Raw genomic sequence first — 22,493 nt, forward strand, 5'->3', positions numbered from 1 at the left:
AAAACTGGGGCATTTAGTCACCAGCTAGAGAAGGCAGTGGTACAAACTCATGCCAGGGTTGCCCCTGGTGCGGAGAGCACTTTAGCTTAAACGAACTTGATGTAAATCAGTGGGAGAGTGCTGACCCCACAATGGTTTGCTTTGGTTGAAGGAAATCAATTACAAATGCACCCTTGGGTAAGCCAATGTAAAAACGTGTGGAGACAAGACTCCGGTCCGTGCTCTAGCTGCTACTGCAGCCACAGGGTGCACAGTGTTGACTGTGCCCACACCTATTTCCATTATGAGAGAATAGCTGGTATAGTCAGGGATCTGCCACCCCAGCCCTACCTCCAGCTTGACTCATTCTCCACTCAATAGCAGCACAAAAAGTTCTCCCACAGAACTAGGTATTGTAACAGGACCTGCCTGTAGGCTTTCAGCATTCTTTCCTGCCCCCTAGGCAGCAGAGCTGGATGGGTGCTGGTAGAGCTGAAGAGAAGACAGGGAGTTGGACCAAGCGCCAGGGAATCATAGAAATATACGGGCTAGAAGGGACCTCAAGAAGTCATCTGGCCCAGCCTCCTCACTGAGGCAGAATCAACTAAACCTAGATCACCCCTGACAGGTGTTTGTCCAACCTGTTCTAAGAACCTCCAATGATGTGGATTCCACAGTCTCCCTTGGAAGCACATTCATATTCCACCCTGTATGAACAGAATCCCTGTTTACATTAATTGGGGTCCTGCCTGGAGAACAAAGGTAGAATTATAGCTGCAGGAAGGATTTTTTCTCTCTGCTGCTTCTTCCGCCGGATAAAATATTTAGTAATAACTCCCTTCCTTGCAGTGGTTTTGTAAGGATAAATACATTACAAATTGTAAAGCTCTTTGAGATCTTCTGAGGAAAAGCACTAGATAAGAAATAGGTAGTAGCAGTAGTAATAAATAATGCAAATTATTATTGGAGTAGTATGCAAAGGACCCAGTCAGGATCAGGGCAACGTTGTGCTAGGTGGTGAACACACAGATACAAAGACTTGGGCGTACATTTTCAAACATGATGAGTGAATTTAGGCCCGTGGTTACTGGGAGCTCAACTTGAGACGCCCTAAAAGGGCCGGATTTTCAGAAACTGCTGAGCATCTGCTCTCTGAAAATCAGGGCTTTTCAGGAGTCTCAAGTTGGACCCCCCAAAATGAGGCACCCCAAACTCCTAGTCACTTATGCAAATTTAGGCGATGATCCCTGCCTCAACAGATTAATCTTCTGTTTCTGCAGCAGATTTTCAAAAATGAAATGGCTGCCTTTAAACTGATGATCTTCCTGTCTTCTGTACTTATATGGTCCCAGTACCATAGTCTCTGAGCACCTCATAGCAATGTATTTTTTCCTCTTGGCACCCCCTGGGAAGTAGGGCAGCATTATCTGCATTTTACACCCGAGGAACTGAGGCACAGAGAGATTAAGATCCTTGACCAAGGTCATAGAGGAAGTCTGTGGCAGAGCAAGGAGTTGCCTGCAGGTGTGCCAACACCAAGGCTGGCGCACTAATCGCTGGACTACCCTTTGTTTCCATTGTTGGCCCACTCATTTCTCAATTCTTTTAGATCTATAGTATTTGTTTGTACAAAGTTTCTGCTTCAAGTCCTCAGAAGTATCCATTACCACCTTGCATTTTCATTTCTACTCCCCCTAGCATCATTTATCAAGTTCCCAGTTATCTAAATAGTCATTAAATATATAATCTGGGATTATAAATGATATTGGTGCAATCTGCAAAAAGGTATTTATTACAATTCCAATTAGCCTGGATTTAATTAAGTGAATACAAGAATTAGACTCAAGACGTATGGGATGGGCAAAGGGTTAGTGTTTATTTTGTTTAAAGAGTAATTGTATTAAAATTCTTGTAGCTTTAAAGTAGAGAAAATGGTAGATGACAAAATTCAAACCTAAGGTTGAACAATATATTAAACCATTGCTATTATTATTTATTTGTATTGAAGTAATACCTCCAGATGACACTGTGCTAACAACTGTAAACACATGAAAAGAGGGTCTGTGCCCAGAAGGATTTACAGTTTCAGCATATATTCATTTATTCTGGTAAATACATCAAAAATCAAACAGCAAATATTCATTTCAATGTTTAAATGAATTCACTTCAGCCGTGCTTGTACCCGATTGTTTGCTTTCCATAAACATTTGGGCAATCAAGTTTTACAAGGATAAATGTTCACAGAAAGTGAACTTCAAAGTAGAGTGTGCATGTATTCACAAAACCACATTTTAGATGCCTGTATTCCCAAAGTCCTTGCAACTCATCCAATCAGAGAACAGAAACTATATCAAGTGACTTATCTGACCAATCAAATAACCCACACATCTTAAATAGGGCCCACTCTAAAACGCAGGGAAGTAAATGGAAAGACTCCTGTTGTCTTCAATGGGCTATGGATTAGGGCTGTTGTCTATTCTTGCAGAGAACTGTTTGTGATCATTCCATAAAGTTAAATAGTTCAGATATTTTGCAAGCAGAAAAAATGGCTACAATTACTAGGTAAATTATTCATTGTGAATTCTTTGCTTACTCTTCTTTTCACATGTGCTGCTGGAAATGACCACAAGAGTAATATAATTTGGGCAACTCTGTCCAATTTTTTAAAAATCCACATATCTATTTCATGATAAGCACCCACTTTGCATTAGTTGCACCATGGATATCAATTTGCAGTTTGAGCTTGTGGTAAGAAATATTGCACAAGTTCTAAATACCCAAAGATGACACCTCACTTGCAAATAACTACACATCTGTTGTATATGCATTGTTGATACGTTAGAGGAAGACATGACATTCTGTCTCATTGGTACTAAAATTTGGCTTATTTTAGTGCCTAAGTGCTTTTTTGAAAATCTGACCTCAATTGTGGGTGCTGAGGACTTTGCAAATCAGGTCTTGTTTATTATTATTATTATTATTATTATTATAAATATTACAGTAGATCCTAGAGGTCTTTATGAGGACTGTGATCCATTGTACCAGACACTGTATAAACACAAAGATAAAGACCATCCCTACCTTGGAGACTTTACAGTCTCAACTGTGACAAGATGGAATGAGTGAGTGTAACAAACAAAAGAAGGGAAGAGAAGAATAACAAAATAAAATCACATGGATACAAAGGGTCATGATGGTACAACTTCTTGGCTCCTGATGTTCCCCAAGCTTATTTTTTAATGCCATATAAATATGTATTTAGGGAGTGAATCCTTTCCCATTAGCAGTTCATAACTGAACGATTTAATATTTGCACGATGAAAGATAACACGGAGTAAAAAGCAGCATAGCGAGAATGTAATAAATATTGTGTGAAGGATTACATTCACTAAAGAGATCTTGTGGGTATAATTGGATGAAAGCACAACACTAATTACTTTAGTAGGCATGTAAGTACCCAATACCAAGCAAATAATTCATACTGATAAAAGTAGTCCCAGAGATGATTGAATAAATGACAGTTTTGGCTTCTCTGTGGTTGCTGCCACTGCAAGGTCTTTAATCAGAGGATGCCAGAGAGCATTGTAAAGTGTGACAGGCTATTTGTGGGACTAGTGTATAGCTACATTTCATATCAGAGCACTTAATGAACTGATTATTTAAAAGGAGTTTTTTCTCCCGTAAATCTCTGATGCTGCATTTTGATTTTTGTTTCACTTTGAAAAAATGTAAATGGCTTAAGTTTCAAGAACTAAGGAGACTGCTGAAATTATCTTATTTAAGTACTGACCTTTTCTCTGCTAGTAGATTTGAAAACCAACTGTGGCTATGTGGCATGTATTACTCAGCCAATTTTGGCCTTGGCCTTGCATCCGTTATTCAGATAAAACATGTGAACTGACATACCGTACCAGACCACGGGCCTGCCTAGCTCAGTATCCTGTGTCCCTCAGGGACGACTAGCACTAGAATCTTTAAAGAAAGAAAGTGCTAGAAAGCTACAGTAGGCAATTTCATTATATCAGTGGGAGTTTTGCATGAGCAAGGACTGCATGATCTGTTCCTCCATATGGTTGGAAAATAACCCAGAACCGCAACAGATCATTTATCTGCACAGAAGACTGCATAATTAGTTTCACAAAATAGAGAGAAACAAATCTTGGGACCATAGTCTCACCATCATTTATGGCACCAGAGTTCCACTGACATTAGCGGGAATTCCACACGTGGGCTGAGGGCAAGATAACATCCTTAAACATCACTGATGGATGATGCATTTCATGTGTGAGCTGTCAAATGGCTGGGAAAATAGAGCGTAGGTTAAAAACTTTCCCTGAGCAAAGCAAATTCTCCCCCCTTCCCCCTCCACAAACTCCAGGGAATAACAATAAATTGCTGGGTATACTTGCTACCATTGTGCAATGTCATTCTCAGTTTTAAGATTCCGGCATTAAAAATACATGTGGATTTGTCTAATATTAATTAATTATTTCTACTGCCCTTAAGACAGTTAACGGTGTCTATTAGTTCACTTGTAAGATGTTCGTTTTAATGTCATCCTCATCATTGTAAGCCATTTAAAATGAGGACATCGAAACAAAAAGGTTTGTTTCACTTTATTTCCCTTCCAATATTGTAGTAAAAATTAACTTCCCAGTATTAATGGAAAAGAAAAGAGAAATTATACCTAAGATAACTGCAATATAATTTCTAAAGAGGGTGACACTTAGTTGACAGCAACACGTCAAGGTTTATATTTATCTTTCCTATGTAACTAAGCTTATGTACTCAATACAGTAAAGAGCCTGATTAGCATATGGTTTCCTAGGGTGAGCTTTTCAACTCATAAATATTAGTAAAGTTCGCAAGCTCAGAAGAAATGATAAATAGTTTATGCTTTCATGTAACATCCCCACTGGAAAATCAGCAAACTTTGAACTGAGCCAAAATAATACTGATTTTTGCAAATCAGATGAAAAATCTGTTTGAGTAAATAGGCCGTTAAAATGAGGGGATGCAACTGTTTTAAACAGCATGACTGAAAGAGCCTGCATGCAAAAGATAGCTGCTCCCTCTGGCTATTAGTTGCTGCATCCTATAGCGTTATCTTCTTCTTATAAGTGAGATTCCACTTTTAAATAAAAACACTTGTTTACTCTTGAAAATCTATCTTGTTTTTGAGTCCGTATTAAGATACAAAGCCAGGGGCAATGATGTCTCTCTCTTCCTTAAATGAGTCAAGAGCTGGCCTTTAGGGAAATGTGCTTGTGCAGCAGATTCATACCCTGTATAATGCATCCTAAATATTTTTCAAGTTGTACAAGCAGCTTCGGAAACTATCATAGATGAAAACTGGTAAGAAACAGCAATAAAAATATATGGGTGAGAAAAGGGAAGTAAGGCCCACTTCTGAATGTCCTGACATTTGATTGATCCCACATCATAATGATCAGACGCTCACAGTAATTTCCCTGTTTACTACTCGCTAGCAGTGGCTGATGGTGCACCTGTGCATTCCCCCCCCCCCCACTTCCCCATCTGCTGACTGCAGCCATTCAGATTCAGGTGACTGAAACCTTTTAGATAAAAGTTAATTAGCCAGCACGCTGCAGATCAAATCTTTCCAGCGCAATGCCAAATGGAAACCTTTCCAGGTGGCTGCTGGAAGTGTTCTTCACTTACCATCCCCGTCAACGTTTCAAAGCTGGTAATTCATTTCAAGGGAGAGTCAATGAAGCAAATACAGGGGAAGAAATCAAAAAGTTCAGCATCATCTTTCAACCTGTTGGAACATGCACTTTCACATTTTGCACAGGCGTGTATTTACCAATATATTGTGCACATATATAATTAGATGAATAGAATCTAAGGCCAATGTGATCATTTAGTCTGATCTCCTGTATGATACAGACCATAGAAATTCCCCAAAATAATTCTAGAGCAGATCTTTTAGAAAAACATCCAATCTTGATTTAAAAATGGTCAGTGCTGGAGAATCCACCATGACCTTGCTAAATTGCTTTTTATCCACTTAATATGTGCCATGTTAATTTTATGTATGCAGTGTTTTTGTGGCCATGTTGGTCCCAGAATATTAGAGAGACAAGGTGGATGAGGTAATATCTTTTATTGGACCAACTTCTATTGGTGTGAGAGACAAACTTTTGAGGTTACACAAAAAGCTCTGTGTAAACTTGAACGCTTGTCTCTCTCACCAACAAAAGTTAGTCCAAGAAAACATGTTAATTTTATATCATTCTAATTTTTGAATCACGATGCTGAGCGTAAAGTCAAATGCCTTACAGAAATCTACCTATATTACATCAATACTATTATCTTTGTCAATCAACCTTGTAGTCTCATAAAAAAATGGATATCATGTTAGGTACAGGCTCTATTTTCCATAAACCCATGTTGGACATTAATTATATCATCCTCCTTTAATTCTTTATTAATCAAGGCCCATATCCACCTGTCACAGGGGAGCTGGTCTCTGTGGATGGGCTGAGCCCAGCTCCCCTGGCCTGGAATAGGTGAGCCCAATCCAGCCAATTAAAAGAGGGCTCAGATACACCTGGGCCTATAAAGGGCTGTTCGTAGGCAACTGGGAGGAGAGGACTGAGGCAAGTGGAGCCCTGAGAGGAAGGACTGAGACTGGCTTAGCTCTGGTCAGCAACTGGAGTAGGGCTAACTACTGTGGTGGGTCCCTGGACCAAGTGCTGCAAGTCCAAGAGGGGAGCAAAGCTGGAGGAGGCAAGGAAGCTGCCTGGAGCTGGAAAGCCAGAGATCCCCAGGAGCGGTGGCCCTGAAGTCTGGGGGTCAGGTATTGACTTAAGGCTGCATTTTGTTTGCTTGTTAAACTTTGCTATAAACGAATAAACCACCTTGACTGGGACTGGGCATAGCAGTGCATGCTTGGAGGTGGGGTGCAGTGGCAGTCCCCTGGTGACACCCCCCCCCATTTTGCCCAGGATTGATGTCAGATTGACAGGCCTATAATTACCCGAGTCATCCTGTTTACCCTTTTAAAATATTGGTACAACATTAACTTTCTTCTAGTTTTCTGGAACTTCCCCAATGTTCCAAGTCTTATTGAAAATCAAAATTAACAGTCCAGCGAGCTCATCTGCCAGCTCTTTTAAAACTCTTGGATGCAAATTATCTGGACTGGTTGGTTTAACATGTCTGACTTTAGTAGCTGCCATTTAACATTGTTCCACGATACTAGTGGAATGGAAAGCATATTCTCATCATCGTATGATATGACTACATTATCTGTTTTTATTTCCCAAATTCAAAACAGAAATATTTACGGAACATCTGCCCTTTCTGCATTATTACTGATAATTCTATCTTTTCCATTCAACAATTAGCAATATGCTCTCCACATATACCTACAGAGAGAGGCAGACATGAGCATGAATTGGCCCTTTTGAACAACTAATCTGTATATATTCAATGACAAAAGCCCCTTACACTTAGAGATGGGCATGTTTTTTTCAGCGACTAGTTTGACAAAAGAATGAATTGTTTTTTGGTTGAATTAAACTATATGTGAATTTGGGTCCAATTGAGTGAATCATTTCAGCAAAATAAAATATGGGAGGAAAAAATTCAGAAAAGTCAGTTTGTTTTGACATTTTTTAAATGAAACATTTTGACTTTTCATTTTGAAATGTTTATTTAGAAATTTAGCTACAGTGCTTGTTGATTCTGAAAAAGGATTCTCTTCAGTCTGGATGAACTGAAGTCATAGACCCCACACAGGAAATAATGCAATATTTTCCATCCATCATCCAATTCTTCTACTAGTACAAAACCTATTGACACAGGGAATATGGTGAGTCAAACCACCCCATGTCACAAACAATGCCAAATAAATTATTTAAATAGGCTCTTGAATCTGCTAATCTGTAGGTCACACTGTGAGGAGGAGGATTTCCAGTTAGATGAGGTGTGTAATATATAAAATTACACTTGGAGTCAATGCATTAAGCAAGGAAACCAAAGAGCTAAAACTATAGAAGGAACAAATATTACTTCCCAAACTGATGCCGATATTGGTTTCCCAGTCTCTAAACAAGGGCTGTCCAATCACCCACTGAAAAAACACTATACAAACAAGGACACCTTTCCATTGGGTGTCCCTTCCTTTATGGACTCAAAGGTTATAAACAGATGGACTGCAGTTGTAAATACAGTGGACTGTGGAAATTCTACCAGTCCTATAGCTGGTACTGCACACATCCCTATGCAAAATGTGCACATTGTAAAAACAAGAATCAAACTGTTTCTGGGGAACATGTACGTAATGTTGAAGGAAAGTGACAGGGATTTAACTCTGAGCTTATGAGGAGGCTTTGGTTCTGAAACAGTAAACACAGGACAGCAAATACACATATTATTACTTTTAATGGTAGACAATTGCACAACCAAAAGCTTCCACCTAACACAGGAAAGATACAAAACAACATTTGTATGACCAAAAGGCCTGTTGTGCCTTCAAAGTTTGCATTCAGATGGATTAAAAATTCTCAGGTTGCTCTCCAGACAGGGCCTAATTCTTGGTTACTTTGGCCTTCACCACTACTCTGGAAGATTAAAGAGGCCTTAGCTTAAATGAGAATCAGGCCCCATAGTCCTAACAGTGTACATGAGGATGTATTCCTGAACCAGAATAACTCAGCAGGAGTTGGAAGAAAGCAAGAATCAACTGAACACCCCTTTGCTTGGGAAGCTGCAGGTTAATCAAAAGTCACCCTTTAAAGAGGCTCCTTCATCTCTCTCATGGTCTACAACAAGCATGTTTCATAACATTTTAATACTAATCTGTGTGGGATGGGAGAAAATGAACATTAAAGCAAATGAAATAGTGTAAGCTTTGTATGGTATTGAGAGATCCTTTATAAACTTAAGTATTTGGATTCAGACAAATTTAGGATGATGATGTAGTTTTAAAACTATCAAATATTGTAACTAGGCATTACTACTTTGCCAAAAATGACTTCTGTTTTGGAAACATCTCCTTAATTATTATATTTGACAGAAGACTGCCTTCTCCCTATGCCCACTTCCCAAAATGCCTGCCTACACACAAGTGCTTGGACTTACTTGGGACTAGTGGGTCAATATCACTTCTGGAGGTGCCCCATACCCAATAAGGTCATGCCATTTGGCACTCGGTATCCTTTGACAGTACAAAGCCTTTTCTAATAGTAAGCTGGATTTTACAATTGATCTGCAAATTAAATGTCAAAATTCCATTTGCTGCTGCAGCATCTGCTGTATGCTCAAATTTGCCATTTTAGCAGGGATTCACCATTTAATCTAAAAATGTATCTTTAATTTTCCTTTTTGATACCCCAAAGCCACAATCAGCTGGTTCCCACTGCCCAGTGGTGCCCCAAAATATCTCATGCCTTGATATCAAATACTAGAGAAACCTGCTGGAGCACAGATCCAGGGTATTTGTGAATAACCAGAAAGGCATAATGTCTCCTTGTCCCCTCCTGCTATATCCATCTCTGAGAGTGTCATCTCCACACTGAACTCACTGTGAAGATCTTTAGCTGTTTATTGTTTTACTGCATTGCATGGTTTTGTGAGGTTTCTTTTTAATAATAAATCTCGGTAAAACTGAACAGCTGATGCTTCATTTGTAGTTCAGCCTTAAAACAAACTTTTTCAGAATGAAAATTCAGAGAAGATGGCTACAAAAATACTCAACCTCCTCACACATACTTCCAACAACACTGCCTATATCCATACTCTCCCCATGCCACTGACTCAGTTTTGTAGAGTGATTTCATTTTCGACCATATGCTTATGAGTCATCTCCCTGGGAAAGTTGGTGAATGGCAATCAGAAATCTTGGGATTGGAAGGTAAACTATTTTCTGTGTATGTAAACAGTCCATGTAATATTGCATAGAAGAATGCTAAGCAAGACTCAGATTCTTGGTGTCTTTGGTCAAGAACTTCTGCCTCCTAATTAATGGCCTGTCAAAACTTCAGTGCGATTTGCATTGATATTAAAATGAAGGAAATCCTGATCTGTTTTGCCCAACGATAGCTTTAAATTGCTACATTTTGCTGATAATATTATGATTACTATTTAGGGAGAACTTCATGAAGTAAACAGTGTTCCTTGGTAATAACTATGTTTAGATTTATTGCCAGTATACATTAGTCATTAGATATTGCATAGATAATAGAAAGCTGGACAAGAATGGCATGTTTTACTCTATATAGCATTGTATGTGGTGGGGGATAATTCTAAGTTTTCAATCTAAATGACTTCTTCTGATGCAACGAATAGGGTACCGTGTTCTGTTGTTGTGATATTAGCTCCAGGAATGTAGAATTTAACAAAAGGTCAGATTTTAAAAAGGTATTTAGGCATTCAAATATGCAGCTAGAGGCACATGATGAGATTTCTGAAAGCACTGAGGTGCCTCATTCTTGTTGGGTGAATTCCACGGCATCACAGAGTGGGCATACTATACATGGCCTCTACCTTTATCATTCTAATGCCAATATTTGTGATTAACCAGTTCAATTTTGGAGCTGCTTCTCCCTTTTCACTCTGATATAGTTGACTTTTTAACCCTTTACTCTCCTATATTGGCTCTTGATGGGATAAGATCCACTTGAAGGGCACCACAGTCCACCTTCCTTTCAGTTAAAGTCTGCTTCCCTACACTTTGGTTGTTAAATGGGCCTCCAACAACAATACAAAGGTCTGCCTTGAAATGGAAAATAAGGTGTTTTAGGGTGTTTGTGTTCTGCATTTGCCAGTACATTTCATGGCTACCCACCCCCTCTAGATACATTAGGAATCCAAATATCGAAGCCAGGCAGCCTGAGATAGATACCTAACAAATCCGAGGGCCTCTACTGCATATTTTATATTGGTAACTTTTTGTGTGTGTGTGACAGAACAGTAGGAAATGTTCTTCAGGAACAAATTGAACAGAGAGAGCATTCTGCCCGCCTGCCTGAAGGAAGTCTAGAGTGCTACAAAAATATTAGGCAACCTTAATCGGGTGGCTGCTGCTTCACCTACAGAGAGAGAGTGAGAGAGTGTGTTTGTGTGACTACTGATGCATGTTTTGAAATTGCCAACTCTGGCAATTTCCCTTCATGGCAAAAAAAAGCTACGCCTCAAACGAGCCCACTGCTGGGAGATGTTAGTTTAGAAAGCGAGCGCTCCTGTTTCCTGGAGCCGCTCATTGTACATGGTCTGACCCGCACTAGGGTATTTATAGAGCACGTTGCAGTGGCCCGCGTCCCCCTCGCTAGCTTGAGCCATCGCTTTAGGTGCGTCGTTGTCCATGGTGCGGAATTGACGAGCCATTGCGCCAGCTCACGCCAGACCCCTGTCCTGATCCGCACTATGGGGGGCGCCTCCCCCCTGGGACACGCTCACGCCCCGCGGCTCTTTGGGACACGCCGGGGAGCGGAGGCGTTAGATAGTTATAGTTGGTATGGGGCAGGGCGATCTGCCCTATAGCCCTGCTCGATTCACAACACCCCTCACTGCCCCTTGCCCTACCCCAATACACCGCCCCTTACCTGGCTCTCCCTCGGGAACTCCCGGAGCACGATGCTGATCACCGGGATGCGCAGGGCCGAGGAGATGAATTCCAGCTCCAGCATCTCCCCTGTGCTCTGCGGGAAGGCGAGGATGGCGGAGACCCCCTGCACCACCACGGTGTGGCAGAGGCTCTGCAGGAAGGAGAGCGGGTCGCTGCTCCAGGAGGAGCTGGGGGAAGAGAAAGGCAAGAGCGGTAGATCGCCCAGCCCGGCCTCGATGGCCATCACCACCTCCAGGGACAGGTTGTAGGGCAGCAGCCCGCTCACGCGGTTGAGATTCTCCACCCCCAAGAGCAGCGCGTCCCTGGGCGGCAGCAGCCGCAGCTCCTGGTCTCCGCTCTCGTTGCCAATCAGGTTCCCGGGGCCCAGCTGCCCCCTGTCCCCGAGGCTGGTCCCGATCCACTGCCTCTGAATCCCGGCGCCCTTCCAGCCGGTAGTCCTGGGAGTTTGGGCCGCTTTGCGCGCACTTTGTGCCCCTTTGCTCCCGCGTCTCCCTTCCTCCTGCGCTCCGGGAGCGGGATCCGGCACTCCTCCCAGCTGGGCGGCATGGCGCGCCCCCCAGCTCCAGCCGCGGTTGGTCCGGGAGGGAGCCGCCCAGGGCTGCAGGTGAGCCGCCCCGATCCTCACCGTGTGCCCGATCCGCTTGAGGATCTGGCAGGGCTGCGGGTGGGAGGAGGAGCCGGGCACCCGGGCTAGCACCAGGGCGCAGGGCGGCAGCAGCAGCAGACAGACCCTGCTCAGGAGCCACCACAAACCCAGTCTCCACATCACTGACAGCCAGCGGCCGGGGAGCCAGGAGAAGCGACCGGCCCCCTTCCTCCTCCCAGCTCAGCCTCCTCCTCCTCCGAGCCCTGGCGCGCCTCTCACCGCCGAGCCGCCAAAGCCTGGAGCAGCTTCCCAGCCATGGGAGTGGTGGCCAGCTCCAGTCACTCCAGGCGCCTTGGGGCTCCAGCGCCAGCCATTAGCCCCAGCGGGTGGCAGCCAGGGGGATCCTTCTTCCCCAGCGCGTCGGGGAGCAGCATTGATCGCTTACCCCCACCCCAAAACACTCCCCCGCCCCCCGAGGCTTCTAGGGCAGGCGGCTGGCCGGAGAGCCCCGTCCGCTCGGCAAAGAGTCACTGCAGTGAAGGCAGCCCCCACAGGCGCCCTGGTCATCGCCCCGCAGTGGCTAGCAGATCCCTCAAGTGGGGGGCCCCCAGGGAGCCCAGCCCCACATCTCCGCCCAGCCTCAGTCCTTCCTCCAGCTCTTCTCTCCTCGCTTCTCTCTCGTCCCTCCCCCCGCCGACCAACCGAGCTGGGGGGCTTGCTCCGAGGCGACAAAGTTGCCGAGTTGCTGGATGGCTCCGGTCCGTCGCTTGGCTGCGCTAAACTTCCACCGAACGGCTCTCTCCAAAAGCCAGCGGGCAGCCCCAGCGCCGGGGAAAGTCCTTTCCTGCCGCGCTGCGATCCGGAGCACTCCCCTTGCTGCCCGCAGTCCCTGTGCCCTAGCGCTCCCGGGCAGAGCCTACAGCCCGTGTGAACAGCTCCCCTCCAGCGCCCTGGGTGCTTATATCAGTGAACACGGGGCACAAAACAAGCGTGAAGAGTCCGATTTGCAGACAAGGGCTATTTATAGCTCCAATCTAAACAGCTCTAGCCCCACGCCCGTTTTGTAATATGGGCGCTTTTGTATCTGGCCATGTAGACAGCCAGGTTTCCCCCTCCTAGGCTCCGGTGTGCCTGCTTGTTACAGCCTTTATTGACACACACACAGCAGCTCCCTGCATGGATCTTGACAACAGTCCCCAGAGAAACGTCTACACAAGCACCAGGATTGGCCCACGCCATCCTCTGCAGTTGCTTATGAGAGCAATTTCATACATTCAGGCCACCTGGTATTTTGGGTGCTAGTTGTGAGTTTCTCAATCATCGTTCCATGGACTAATTATAGAGCTAACGTTTCTGAGCGGTAAATAGCAGCTATAGAGTTCCAGATCCTTCCGTTCTCAGACTGTTCCTAACTTCTCCAAGATGAGTTAGCTGTCAGACAGAAAGAATGACATGCCAACGTTTATCATTGGCTAACAGTAGGATCTGCAGCATTTTCTTACTAAAGTCAATAGCATTGTTCCCAGAGGGTAAGGATAAGGGCAGCAGGACTAGACCCTGAATTTGTCCCATACCAGATTTCTCATCTCTGCACCGCTCACTTCTGGGAATCCAGTATTGCTCTAGATGTCGTTTCCATTCAGCTACTGCTTCAGATGTAATAAGTCTTCAACATGTGGGACGTGCAATCATTGATCACCAAGCCATCACCCTTTGGTAGAATTACTTGTAGAAGAAAACTGTTCTGTACAGAGAAAATAAAATTCAAAGGGAGAGAGAGAAAGAAATGGGGGGAGGGAGTAAGGAGGGATGTGTGTGAATGAGTGTGGTTGTCTCCATTCCCAATGTACAATTGCACATCATCATTTGAGCTCTTACTTATTAATTCGCAAGTAGTAAGAGTACCCCAGCATTGGGGGCGGGGGTGTTGTAGGTCAGGACTGCCTTGCATTAGCAAAGATATAAAGAGGAAATGTTCCAGCACCTAGTTGTATTATATCTAACTCCTACAAATGCACTTAATTTACTCTTCCATTTCTTCTTTCTCCTCCATTCTTATACTTTTAAAAATAATTTCCATTTACTTCCCACTCCTATCCTCTTCCCCATCCTATTTATCCCTTGCTTTTTTTTCCCTTTCTCCATTTTTTTCATTTGAGGAAGGCATTCCTTTAGATCACAAGGTGCAAATTTGAAGGTTCCTGACTTCTTTGATTGGGAGAGATGTTTTGAACATGGAAAAGAACCAATACAGCCTATAGAAAAGTGGGCGTTTCCAGAAACACACACACATAAAAATTAGAGGTGGGTGACGCATCTGTGATAAAATAAGAACCGACTCAAACCTTGGCACTCAATGACAATTAGCTGGACTCACATCCTTTCCTGAGGTTTGGGAAAGCTTGCTAATTTCCTTTTTGCTTGTGTGTGCCTCAGCAATTCCTGCTTTTCAGGTGGGACTGCAAGGAGAAATCTTGCTCTGTTGTGAGAAGGCATTTATGTGGCGTTTCTCACCCACTTGAAACTAGGGCATACTAGAAATCTCATAAGAAAACTAACATTCATATGATTTCCAGTCCAGTTTCCAGAGTAAGATGCTTTATAAAGTTTGTTATAAGCATTTACACAGGCATCCAGGCTTCTAAATCAAGCTGTTTGAAGTTTGTTCATTATTAGTTAGAATCCCAGGTGCAGTGAAACTTGTATAAGAAACTACTCTAGTTATGCAAATTTCTGGTTTAAGAGTCAACTGCAAATTATCATGCAAGGTGTACCACTTTGCTCCACGTTTATTAGAACTTCTTGGAAGCAATGGACCTCCATCTGTTCCTTGTGTGCAGATTTCATTATAATAAAAAATGGAAGTTTTCAGGGAAATTAAGAGTATTACTGTAAGAGTTACAGTAAGTAGCATAATATAAGAACTGGGTGAAAAAATTATGGTAAACAAATTATTCAATACTTTTTCTGCTTGTGAATTGTTGATGAACAAATCATAATCTTCATTTTTGTTCCTTATTCAAAACAATTCACAAAATAATTTCTGCAAATAATACTTGGTCATTCATGATTGCAAATAGTCAATATGAGACATTTGAGCTATTTTGATTGCACATATAGTTCAGATAATATGTTTCTGTGCCCTGACTGGAGGAGTGCTACTTTTTAATCCAGCATTCCAATCTGAATATTCCTAATTATGAAATCTAGATTTGCTGTCTGCAAAAATTCTGCAATATACATTTATAATTTGCTCTTTCTGCAAATATTCTTGCCAGCAAAGTTCTTTGTAATGGTCCGGATTGAGCAAAGCAGTTAAACATGTGCTTAATTTTAAGTGCACGAGTAATCTCATAGACTTCAATGGGACTACTGCTGTGCTTAAAATTAAGCATATGCTTTTCCTGGATCAAGGGCAGAATATCTGTGGGAAGTGATCCTAAAATGGGCAAGGAAACTAAGTAAATTTTTTAAACAATTTTAACGGTCATGGATATTTTTTTTTCTGTATTTGCCCAGCTATAAATACTCATGTGGGAAAAGATACAGTTTGTTCTGGTAGCTAAGGGAAATGCTGTCTTTAAAAGTGTGTCAACAATGAGCTAGTTTTCTTACAATGTCACATTCTCATTCCAAAGGTTGACAGTAGAATAAATTACCAGTCTTGACAAATACTCGACCTTCTCAACTTTTAACTTAATGACTGGCTGTGTTCCCCCACACATTGGAAGCTACCCGGGGAGTTCATTCACTGAGCACACACGACACTAGCACTGTGAAAAACACCACTCTTGCTGTTGCATTTCTAAGGCATCATATCTGTAATCATGCATTAGACTAAGACCTGGCAGAACACTGCAAATGGAGAAAAAACAAACTAATCAATGATCACATTAAATAGCTATGAATACAGTTCTGCTGCTGTAATTGAAGGCTATTAAGGAATGATGAATGGAATAAGTATTCAACATTGGTAATGAGTTTAGGCCTGAAACCTCAAAGGGATTAAGGCATCTAATTCCCAGTGATTGAGTAATAGGATTAGGTGCCTAAATCCCTTTAAAGATCTGGGCCAGATTATCTCCTTGAGTGGGAAAAACCTATGGGAGAGGAATATTTACTAAAGAAAGATAATGAGATTCCTTACCCAGATTGTTCTAACCATCATTCCCTTGGAGGAGAGGGATTCTTAGGAATTTAGAGGCAGGAGGTTGTTCCTGTCCCTAGATGAGCATATTTTAGGGCATCCATGTAGAAGGCTTGCCCCATTGTGCAGTTGGAGAGACATCATGCTGCCATTGTCTTCCCATTCGTGACTGTGTTCTCTAGTGCCCTCACTCTGAAGGAAAAATCCTTTTGGATTACCAGGTGGCAATACTAGGCAGAATGGCTTTTTTCCAGTTCTTCCTTTAGCTTCTCCTAAATTCTGAAACCCCACAAGGCATCAACTGAGCAGTAGTTGTACAATGCAAAGTCTGTGGGTTCAAAGGAAGATGGTGGCAATGCTACACCAGGTCTTCTCCTGTCTGTTCTCACATAGGCAGTGCCCAATGGATCTATGCAGTCCATAGACTCACGGGCCACGCTCCTATCTTTTCCTCGACCCACCCAAACAAATCCTTTCCATGCAGTCAGGGAGTGCATTTCTCCAGAATTTGGCTCTAGAGTGTTATGGTAGAGTGTATACCCCACACTGGAAGTGACAGGGAGCCGCTGATACCAATTAGCCCATTCTCTGGCACCTGGTGGGGAGACAGGTAATAAAGGATTAAATCCAGCTGGGCAGTTTCTGCAACGGAAGGCCTGCAGGGCAAGTGGGAGAGGATACTTAAGAGAGAAATAGCTGGGCTTTTTCTCTCTTTAGGAAAGGAATGAAAGAGGGACTTGTAGAAAGGAACTTGTACCTGGTACTGTGCCTGAAGGGAGAGGGCAGCTGGGGAGAAGCAGAGTCCTTAAGTAGGCCTGGAAAAGAGAAGCTACAGGGATGAAGATCTAGGAGTCATTGTCTTAGGAGGACCTTGGCCTCCATGGAGAAAACCCTCAGAAGCAGCCTTCTGTAGCAGAGCAAGGAGCCTCTGGAGAACAGAGCCTGGGCAGGGTGGAAGAGTTTTTATTTTGTTGAGTTTGGACATTGTTACCGTGGAAGAAGTGGAACCCTTCATGTGACCTGGCTGGAGGACCAAGTTACTGCATCTACCACTGATGTCCGGAGGAGGAAGGTGAGGCAGAGGGGCTGCAACACTAGGTCTTGCCATAAATAGGTGCTCTGACGTGGTGAGCCTATGATAGGTGCATAGGAAGCCATGGAATCTGAATGAGTGGGACTTTGGTATTCCAGAGCCCTGCTACCAGAGAGCCGAATGATAAGTTTCACTGCATTCTGCCCCATGCAACCACCTGACTCAAGCAAAGTGTGAGCAGCATCAGGCCTGTCGCTATATATAGATCTTATTTCCATCAGGGCCATGTTAATTATAATGAAATTAGAAAAAAAACAAACAACCTATGAGTAGATCTGGTAATGCAACTACAGAGACTTTTTTTTTTAACAATCCCTGGTAGACATTTCAGATCATTACATTACATCAACTTTCCATTGCCCTTATGGACCTCAGTAAGGGGTCTCCTTATATATCCAGAATGGAATCCCTTTTATTTATGTAGGGCTGTCCTGTACAACCCTTACTCACTTTGGTGAGCACTTACATAAGTGCGATCTCTGAAGTCAAGTGTTCACCCAAGTGTGTCAGAGTGGTCTTAGACTATAAATTGCACCCAGTTGCAAGAATCTCAGGATGTGAATCCACAACTAAACGGAACTGGCTTTTAAAGCAAAGTTAAGAAAGCAAGACTGCTCCCACACACTCAACCCGATGCTTCCCTACATTTGCAGGCAGGAGGGAGGGGAGGTGGCAGGACAAGAGGTTGCATGGGAAGAGGGATGCTCAGCCGCTGTGGGCAGTTCATCAGACTCCAAATTATAATCACAGGAGGGAGGAAATACATGCAAAGTCTGAGAAGCAGAAATATCCAAAAGATCAAAAGGTCACAACAGTACACTGTGAAAGAATAATTCACTGGATATGTCAAGCTTAACAATCCTGTCAACATTTTAACAAGAACAGAAAATGGCAAATATCCATGACAATGAGACAGGCATGTGGACAGCCTGGAATTAACCCTCTGTACTCCATTTAAAAGGCTGATTCTGTAAACCCCTACTCAGTCAGTCTGACTGATCTCAATGAGATTACAGGCTTCAGTAAGGATTACTGACATGAGCAAGGATTTGTGGAAGGAGGCCCCAAAACAGTCACCTAGCCAGCTTTGGTGGTCACAACTACATATGTAGAATAAATTTACAGACTAGATTGTGCTCTAGGCATACACTAGGATTGTGTTCTAACGTTGCACAGCAAAACCTGCAACACCCCAGAAGTAGCCCCAAGGGACCCTGCCTTAGAGGTCTCTCTCTGAAGCACAATTCCTCCCTTGCTTTCTTCAGAGGGAAAAGATTACTGAGGTGAACAAGGGTTTGCAGAACTGAGCTCCAAAACAGTCTTCTAGCCCTAGGTGTGGTCACTAACCACAGCTGTGGATTGATCCCAAATGACTATTGGTATTTAATGACACATCTCAGATTTCCTCAATCTGCCTTCTTGTCCTGTGTTAGCTCATCAGCATCTCGTCTGGCGAATGTTAGTTTAACAGTCCAGTCTTCTGGCTGTTTTACTGAGGCTTCTGTCTCTGCATGGCATAGTTGGAAAAATCAGTGAGCTGAATTGTATTTATAGGCCCGGCCCTGAGCAAGTGGTTCCAGTTAGCACTGTGACTAAGACACCGTTTCTCAAATGAAGCCTCCAGGGGGTTTCCCTGCGGCCATGGCAGTTTCCTGTGCAGCATCAGCCCTTCCCCTTCCTCCCTGTTGCTCCTGCATGCACTACCTCTCTGGAGACACAAGTGGGACCCTCAACGCTTAAGGAGCCAGGTGAGGTGGCGAGGAGGGGGTGAGAAGGTGAGCAGCGGGGGGTGAAGAGGCGAGTGGCAGGGGGCCCTGGCAGAGGAGTAAGGAGGTGAGCGGTGAACCAGCAACAGCGTGACAAGGTGGGCAGGGGGGTCTGGCTGCAAGCAGGGGAGTGAGGGGTGAGGACCGCAGGAGAGCGGTAAGTGGACGGGGAGGTGAGGAGGCGAGCGGGGGTGGGGGGCAGGAGGCGAGCGGCGACGTGAGTGGTGGGAGGTGGCCCAGGCGGAGAAGTGAGGAGGCGAGTGGTGAGGACTGGAGGTGGGCGGACAGGCGGGTGAGGGGGTGGACGGTGGGGGGGAGGTAAGGAGGCAAGTGGCAGTGGTGGCCCTGGCAGAGGAGTGAGGAGGCGAGCGGTGAGCCAGCAGCAGGGTGACGAGGCGGGCAGGGGGGCTGGCTGTGAGTGGGGGAGTGAGGGGTGAGGACTGCAGGAGAGCAGTGGGCGGATGGGGAGGTGAGGAGGCGAGCGGGGGTGGGGGGCAGGAGGCGAGCGGTGACGTGAGTGGTGGGAGGTGGCCCGGGCGGAGGAGTGAGGAGGTGAGTGGTGAGGACTGGAGGTGAGCGGTGGGCAGACAGGCGGGTGAGGGGGTGGACGGTGGGGGGAGGAGGCGGCGAGTGGCGGTGATGGCCCTGGCAGAGGAGTGAGGAGGCGAGCAGTGAGCCAGCAGCAGGGTAACGAGGTGGGCGGGGGGGGTCTGGCTGTGAGCGGGGGAGTGAAGAGGCGAGGGGTGAGCCACCAGCGAGCAGAAGTTCACGCGGTGGGCAGGGGGGTGTCTGTGGCAGGGGTGTGAGGTGGCGGGACTGAGGAGGGACACCGGAGGCAAGCGTGGGCAGATGGTGAGGAGGCGAGTGGCGGGCTCAGGGGCAGCGGGTGGAGCCCCCCTTTGGGGAGGCTAGCCCTTGACTGCACCCCCGACTGCACCCTGTTCTGCCTGCGCTCCTGCCCCTGGCAGCTGGAGCCCCAAGACCCCCTGCGCCTGGAGCCACAAGCCCCCAGCCCAGAGAAGCCCTGAGTGCCCCCCCCACCTGCCTGGAGGAGCCCCGGGGCCAGCCGCAGCCGTGCCCCCCTTCCCCTCCCCACCCCTCTCCTCCCCGGACCCAAGCCACCCAGAGATGTTTTTCAGTATTATTTGGACTTCTATTATTTGAAAGCATTTTTAAATTTACTTCAGCATTGTTATACAGACAGCCACTTTTACCAAAAAAGCAAAAGAAACAATAATAACAAAGACAAGAATGTGCAAAGCACCTTATTTGTGTTTCTATTCTGTTAGGTCCCGTAAAGAATAGAGACAACTGTGCATGATTTTTATTATTGAGGCTGCCAAAAAAATAAATAAATAAAAAACCCCACACGTTACATAAATAAATTACAATGATTTGTGCATATTACTTAATTAACTTTAGGAAAAATGAAATAATTTTAGGAAAAAGTGTAAGTGCAGCCACCAGAAAGAGTTGGCGGCCGCACTCTGAGGCCACCAAAAATTGCGTTGCAAGAACCCTTGGCCTAAGACACATTTTGGAGTCACAATTCCATGCCTGCTTCCTCCTTGCTCCAGTATGGGAGTAGGCACTGGTTGCTGGCTATACTATGCAGCCACTATGCTGACTCAAATGCCCTGCCCAGTGAGTGAGTGGGGAAGATGGCAGGATTCCACCCACTCCTTCCTGGTGGCTTGCCCCTTTAAGGGAAGTCAGGGCATAGTGTACCCATGATGGGCTTTAAGGAGAATGAGTCCATCTCAGCCAACCTGAAAGTAATTAATTGCTTAGCTGGCAGCTAATTGGCTAGTTAGTGCCTGGGTTTGACAAAAGGCTATTTTCCTCCACCAGCTCTCTGGTGCTCCTGGAAAGAAGGTGCTCCCAAGGAAAGGGCTTTAGGGAAGGCCCTTCCAAATAGCCACAGGATGCCCAGTTTGTGAGGTACTGCATGCTGTCAGGTTGCTGGTGGGGATTGTGCATCAGCCACAAACTGGCGGGAAGTGATACAAGGAGCTGCACCCTCCAGGGAGAAAGAACTGAAGGAGTTGCTCCACCAAAGGTGTGTTGAGGCTGGTGGAAGTGGCTCAAGGAAACATTACTGAGTCTGAGGAAGCAGACCTTAGTGGCTTAACAGAGGGTCTCTGAGCTGGAACCCAGCAAAGGAGGGCCCGGATTCCCCTACCAGTCCCTGAGGAAGGGGATGTAAAAGCCCCTCTTAGGCTGGGGAACAAGGACTGTTGAGCCCAGAGTGGGACTGAAGGCCATGGATAAGATCATTTGACTTCTGTTTTATTGGACTCTGTTACCTGGAAGAGCTGGGATTATCAGCAATCTGGCTGGAAGGCTGAGTCATGAGAAGGGGCAAACCACTGCAGGCTCAGGGCAGTCAAATGGGGTGGGGGCAAAGTCAGAGGCTGCTGTACTGTGCCTGGCAACGAGGGAGCGTGCCAGCTGGTGAATGACCCCCTTTGTACTGCCCCTCCCTGCTCTAGGGAGGGGGCACCAGTTTAGTCCTAAACATCTGGACCCAAGACCAGGTTGCTCAAGAAGGGGTGTAAGGGAGGTTCTGTGTGGGTGTGTAGCCCAAGTCAAATCCACCCCTATTTAAAAGATACTGGGCAAAATTTTCAAAACACCCCAGTGAGGTAGGAACCCAAGTTCCACTGACTTTCACTGGGGCTTAGGCTTAGCCCTTCTCTGTTGGTTTGGCCCCCAAATACAGTCTGCTCCCTAAAAAGAGGGGTGGTGTGCTTCTTGAAAAAACCTAACCTCACTGGGGGAAAAAACGTCATGATTTTCAAACAGTGTAACTTGTGGTGGTGGTTTTTGTTTAACTTTACACTGCAGGACTGAGAAAAATAGCAGGGCTGGGAAGGGATTTTCAAAGGGGCTGTAGTATGGGGAGGGAATTTTCAAAGGGGCTGTAGTATGAGGAGGGGATCTGGAGACAGGGGATCAGGTTTCAGGAGGGGCCTACTTTGGTGTGACACCAGAAGGCTCAGGCGTGCAAGCTAGGTCATACATCTACCAATCACAGTCTTCTGGGCATGCTTAATAAAAACCTTTCCTACAATTGAGCCTCCTTGCTGCATCTATTGCAAATGAAATGGGGCTAAGGGAGTTGGGTTCCCAGCTTTGCAGGTGCATGTCTAAATCCATTAAGTCTCTGAAAATCCCAACTTTGTTTTTTTTTCTTTCTACAGTCTAATCATTGGGTGTATGCAACACAGTCAGTGAAACAATTGGGCATAATCCTGCTTTTGCATTTCCATGGGTGTGAGTTCGGGATCAGACCCTTTTAAAAGTGTTGTCTGGCAAGTTTCTCT

The 22,493-nt window shown here is 44.9% G+C and overlaps 1 protein-coding gene across 1 annotated transcript in view; it reads right to left on the bottom strand.

The window, feature by feature from the left end:
* GRIN3A (glutamate ionotropic receptor NMDA type subunit 3A) overlaps positions 1 to 12,578 on the bottom strand; it is a 104,855-nt gene extending 92,277 nt beyond the window's left edge. Inside the window, exon 1 of the mRNA XM_034774780.1 lies at positions 11,553 to 12,578. Coding sequence (XP_034630671.1) covers positions 11,553 to 12,341 — 789 coding nt within the window. The 5' untranslated portion in view covers positions 12,342 to 12,578. The remainder of the gene's footprint in view (positions 1 to 11,552) is intronic.
* Positions 12,579 to 22,493: the final 9,915 nt, after the last annotated feature.

The sequence above is a fragment of the Trachemys scripta genome, chromosome 6 (assembly GCF_013100865.1).
Source record: "Trachemys scripta elegans isolate TJP31775 chromosome 6, CAS_Tse_1.0, whole genome shotgun sequence".
NCBI lineage: Eukaryota > Metazoa > Chordata > Testudines > Emydidae > Trachemys > Trachemys scripta.